Source organism: Lactuca serriola, chromosome 9, assembly GCF_051521515.1.
Source record: "Lactuca serriola cultivar US96UC23 chromosome 9, Lser_US96UC23_V15, whole genome shotgun sequence".
Taxonomy (NCBI): domain Eukaryota; kingdom Viridiplantae; phylum Streptophyta; class Magnoliopsida; order Asterales; family Asteraceae; genus Lactuca; species Lactuca serriola.
Genome location: NC_136416.1, coordinates 152,301,417 through 152,307,416, shown reverse-complemented (window position 1 = coordinate 152,307,416; position 6,000 = coordinate 152,301,417). Strand labels below are relative to the sequence as shown.

The 6,000-nt window shown below is 37.3% G+C and overlaps 1 protein-coding gene across 1 annotated transcript in view; it reads left to right on the top strand.

The window, feature by feature from the left end:
- The first annotated feature begins 3,103 nt into the window (after positions 1–3,103).
- LOC145076170 (uncharacterized) overlaps positions 3,104–6,000 on the top strand; it is a 36,748-nt gene continuing 33,851 nt past the window's right edge. Inside the window, exon 1 of the mRNA XM_079022140.1 lies at positions 3,104–3,313. Within this exon, the coding sequence (XP_078878266.1) occupies positions 3,104–3,313 (210 nt within the window). The remainder of the gene's footprint in view (positions 3,314–6,000) is intronic.

Here is a 6,000-nt window from a genome sequence, read left to right as displayed (position 1 = left end):
GGGCCCAAACCACTCCACCCTTTCTTCTTAGCCCAAATCTCGGCCCATGTAAACAAAAAAAAAGAAGTGAAATGGGGGGGGGGGGGGGTTTGACTTTGGAGGTGCCACCTCCATTTTGTTCAACATGTATCCATGCAAGGACCCCCATACATCCATGCTAGTCACCTCACTACCTCTCTCCCCTCTCTTCTACTACTCTCGGCCGAGAGCCAAAACACACACACACACACACTTGAAAAAAATTCTCTCCAAACTTCTCTAAAATCATCCTCTTCTTTCCTCCAAGATCTCAAAAATTTGCTAGGGTTCTAAGGATCTTCATTAAGTCATTCAAATCTTTGGTAAGTTATTGTCAAACATAAGAATCTTCTTTCATCTTAACATGAAAAACTCCTTCTTACATGGTTTTTATTCCATGATCACACCTTAGAAGCTTCATAAACTCGAGATCCACAACAAAGGTGTGATAAGACCAAAAATCCTTTCCACTTCTTCTTCAAAAACCTAAACATCAAGCAAAGGCGAGTTCATTCCCCCTTGTTTTCGGTTTTCATATGATTTTTGGGGGAGAATGCAAGTAAAATGTGTAGATCTATGTGTTATATCCATGTTTTGTGTGAATTCTTAGTTTATTTGGTAAAAATGTGTTAGATCTTAGCAAATCTCGAAATTTTAAGTATTATTTAGCAAAGATCTATGAACTATGACATTATATACATCACATTATCAAGCCAAAAGTGATTACATGTTTAAGATACAAAAGATTTCAACAAAAACCTTGTTAGAGGTCAAAATTGTCAAGAAAACAAAAAATAAGGGCAAAAAGTGACATTTATGTTTTTATAAGGGCCAAACAGGTCCTACATGTATAAAAAGGTATTTTTATGTTAAACATACTTTAAAAAGGGTCAAAAATGCAAATTTAAGCTTAATGGGCCAAAACTTTTGGGCCTCACGGTTTTGGGCCCAATTTGCGAAAAAAAAAATGAAGTTTTGGGGTTAAAAATGTTATTTGGCCAAAAATTTGAGTCATAAATGTAAATAAACCAAATTTAGAGGTGAAAATAACATTTATTTTCAAGTTGGACCAAAAATGTAAAATTTTCCAAAATTGGGCCGATGGTGTAAACTTTTACAAACAAGGGGCTGAAAATGCACTTTTCTGCAAAACAGGGTTCTAAATGTGAAAATATAATTTTTTGGGCTAAAACCATAATTTTTTAGACATTTGGGACAAAAATTGCAAATTTTTATAAATTATGGACTAAAGTGTCATTTTTACAAAACTTTGGGCTTTAATTAAAAGTTGGAGGATTATTGGCCAAAAGCGTCATTTTTACAAAAAGAGGATTTTCATCATCAATCTATTAAACCTCGAGCTAAAACAAACAACGGAATAAAACAAACGAACGGAATACGTCGATAACTATTTATTGGGCCTAATATTAACGTTACTTGGTCATTGGACCCTAAGGGCCCAATTAAGTGTATATTGAGCCCAATGTTTTCCATGACGTGTTTATTGGGTCTTGCGACTCACTTACATGTTAATTTGGGCCTAAGTAATGAATTGCATGTTTATTAAGCTTTTGTGGCCCATTTACATGCCTATTGGGGATAAATTACCCTCTTACATGTTATTGGGCCTTTGTGGTCTAATTACATGCTAATAGGGTTTGGAATGGAAATTTCACATGTTAGTAGGTTGTAACTATACCTTTGCGTAATCATTAAACTTCATATACTTATATATGTACCTTTCGAATACAAAAACATACCACATATACGTAAACATTAAACATAGTACAAAAAGGGGTTGAGAATCTAGTGAGACATGTCGGTTGGCACCTCCGAGTGTACAATCGTAGCCTGTAGTTATAATTAGAGTTTCCTGGTAGGAAAGCGAGAGTTTGTGTATAGATCTATACGGGTGACACCCCCCCACGCCTTAGCTATTCGCTACAGCTAGACTAGGTCAGACTAGGGCGACAAAATCCTTAGCAAGACCGACATTTGGAAAAATACCAAGACGGGCGACCTAGTCATTATCATGCATGGTTATAACGGCTCATAAAGGGATTCAATACCAAAAGTTTAACCTTTTGAAGATAAACTCTTTAATTGTGTCAATGCAAAACGATTTATTTAACGATACAAGAATCTAGACGGTGTTATAAAACATAAAATATTGGATTTTCTAAGGAAATTATTCATATACACTTATCATTTATTCAAAATGCAATGAATTTAAACTACACTCATATAAGTTATAAGTATGAAATTCACACATGCATTTATACTTGATTTTCACATCATTTTCAGACATTTACAGAAAATATCGGATTTTCTGGGTTTTTTTTATGAAAGATACAAAGACTTTTACTCAAACATACTTATGAACTCACCAACATTATATATGTTGACCGTTTTCAAAATAACTTGTATTCTCAAGTAATCGTTAAGCTGGAAGATTTGCAAGTGTGTATGGTTTCATTTTATGTAACAACACTTATCGTACTTTTAACAATTTGAACTTATGTATTTTAACAATGTACTTGATGTGAACAATGCTAGTTGTATTATGTAATGTTGGTGACAAATGTGTTATGTTTCATGTATATTCATTGTGATGATTATTAAATTGTTGGTCACACGAGCCCCCGGACGTTTCCGCCATCTGGTTCGGGGGTGTGACAGGTTGGTATCAGAGCAATGTTTATAGTGAACTAGCATATCTAACCATACATGATATGCAAATATAAACACAATGGGACTAAATAACTCTGAACAAAACAAAAATCTCACACTTATGTGCGCATAGTAGAATAATAACCTAACAATATTTAATGAAAGCTTCTGGAGGAAATTGAACACTATGATTAAACCTGGGCAATTATGTAGTCATATTAGGGATGAATATAGCCTGATCAACTATATTTATTCAGAATATGACCAACATGTGTTCGGGAGTAATCACAGCGGGAAATGAATCCGCAAGCCTACCCCACTCTCCAATAACTCTAGGGAAACCAAACACAAATAATTAAAAATACTATGAGAGTAATTAAAATATGACTTATATATGCACTCTCGTGTAGTCAGTATGGTTGGTTTCCACCACCCTGGTGATCCCTACTTTCCCAATCAGGGAAATAACGGACGGCTAGAGGAATCCGACGAGGAACCTGAAGAGGAGCCTGAAGAGGGACCTGCGGAACCCGTGGCAGACGATGGTGAAGAAGAGTTTGGTGACGAAAACGATGGTGATTCGGACACAATGTCCGAAGTCATCAACCCACCATACCCAGTGAGGGTGCCAGCTCACCGAATGGGCCCGAGTGGCCCTACACCTCCTTGGGGTATCGACATTTGGAGATGGAGCAGGAAACAGGGACAACGACCCCCGTTTGGCATGGAATGTGAGTTCTATGACTTGAGGGAGGGAGGACCGGCTGTAACACCCGTAGATCCGGGCTAGTCAATTTAGAGACGATAAGCATCAAAAATGACTTTTTTATGGAAGATTATTTAGAAGGATTAATCTTAACTAAGGTATAGTATATGTTACAAGGATTCCGTACATATAAAGAACGCCGGAATCCGAGTTATAACGAAGAAGTTGTGACCTGTCGAAGTTTCGCGACAGAACCGGCACGACATAGCGCGACGTAAATAGTGAATTTACGTTAGAGCGATATTCGGCCTTAGCGATCTAAATGAAATTCATAGAATACGTTAAACCGAGAGCATGCATAAAAAGAACGTCTAAATCTGACTTCGTATGAGGAAGTTATGATTTTTCGAAGTTTCAGCATTAGCACAATGTAGCCAAAAGTTCGAATATGAGATCGAGTGATTTCTAGCCGAAACGATCTAAACGAGAATCGAAGATCTCATCGATAGTAGTCCAACGGTAAAAAGACAGACAAAAACGGACATCATACGAAGAAGTTATGGATTTCTAACGGAGTTTTTCTGTCCCGGCCTACTAAAAATAATATAATAAAAGTATAATAAAAATAAAGTCAAAATTAGCCGACAAAGTCTAAACGAGAGTTGTAGCGCATAATCTCACCTACACGTGGATATAAAGAATATCGAAAACGGAGTTCGTATGCGAAATTTATGAATTTCTGAAGTTTGGGGCGCGAAACTCCAAAACTGTCAAAGTTCACGACGTGAATACAATGTTCATGACTTGAACTCAGTATTTATGACTTCTGGAGCCCGACAGACGCAAGTGGCGATGACGCACCTGATGACTATTGAACTCACGACGTGAATATTTGAGATTCACGACGTGAATCCAGAAAAATGGCCCTATAAATAGAAATCAAGGGTCAACCGATTTTGGTTGCTCCGTCTCTTCTCTCTCACTCCCGATACTCTCTATAAGCCCTCTTTTAACCCCCCGAAGCCCCGGTATCATCCCGAGACCCGAAGCGAGTCCCGAAGCCCGAAGATCCTGAGAAGAAAAGAGTTTCCGAGCTGAAGCTCTGCCCGCGAGAAGTCCGGTGTGTGAAGAGATCACTGTTTCACCGAAGGATACTACTTCTACAAGCCGTAGTGCTGCCCGGTCATCTTCTGATCAAGTGAGTGTGTAGTCACTTTCTTCTAACACATAAATATTAAGTATTTGCTATGAAATACGTGCTATGTGTATAATATATTGTTGTTTATTTGAGATGATTGTGGAATGGATGACTTATATAAGTTTTAATGAGTTAAACTATATATGTATTTTGTATCTAAAAATATGTTGGGTAGAACATGGGTAGATGAGGTTGTTGGTAGGTGATAAAAGATGGGTTGGACCATGAGATAAAAGGATAAAGAGATAACTTGTTTTAGATCTGGATGTATGGATCAGATCAGAAGGTTAGTTTTAGATCCGAGAGTATGGATCAGATCAAGAGGTTAGTTTTAGATCCGAGAGTATGAATCAGATCAAGATGTTAGTTTTAGATCCGGGAATATGGATTAGGTAATGAGGCAAATTTAAGATCCGGGAGTACGAATTATGTATTTTTGAACTACGTGTTCATTCGATAAGGTATCATGTGTATAGTCCCTTTTAGGAACGTGATTTTAATAAGAGTATTGATTAAAGTATGAAATATACATATGTATGTGAAGTATTTGTTATTGTCCAAAATACGTGTTAGATATATTTGATGATATACAACGTGCGACTCAGATATGGTTCAATATGTGTTAAGATGTGTATATATGATATTATTACTTAAAACCTTGTGTTAAGTATACACTAGTTGGCGTTGCCTAAACGGATATAGTATCAAAAATTGATTATAGGCATTGTAGGATTGCCTAGTGATGGGTTAAGACTTAAATAGTGATGTTTAGTTCAATTAAGATTGGACTTTGGGTAGTCTCTTATTAAGAGTACGTGTGGGGTGAGATTGATGATCGGTGGAGTACGTCCTACGTACAGAAGTACATTTTATGTACGAAGTCCTTTTCAAAGCTCTGTGTCTTGGGTGCTGCTTGCGCCAGGGTACTATTATGTTCTCGGGTACGAGACTTTCGCATACCAGAGTACTATAATGTGCCAGAAGTACTATCATGTACAAAGTCTTTTTGACTATTTTGTGTGTCAGTTACGGGAGCGTACAGGAGTACTCTAGTAGTATTTCCCCATACTTTTATTTTGAGAGAGCTTTGGAGTCAGCGTTTCTTTTATGAAGTGATCGACCGAGATTCATATGTCAGCGTTTTATTTTACGAAATAATTAAGGGAACTTCGTAGACTGCCTAATAAAGTGTCGGTAATAGACCACTGCTACGTATGTCTGGTGTTATATTGCTGGATAGGGTGCGTCTGGCGGTGAAATACCTCATGTATTCAGTCCACTACTAGGCAAAGTTCGATGCTGGATAGGGAGAGTCTAGAGGTATAATACCTCATGATAGTTGGACCACTCCTAGGCATTGTTATCTAGATAACTACCCCTGACTTAATTGTCTTGTGGTTCTTTCTTT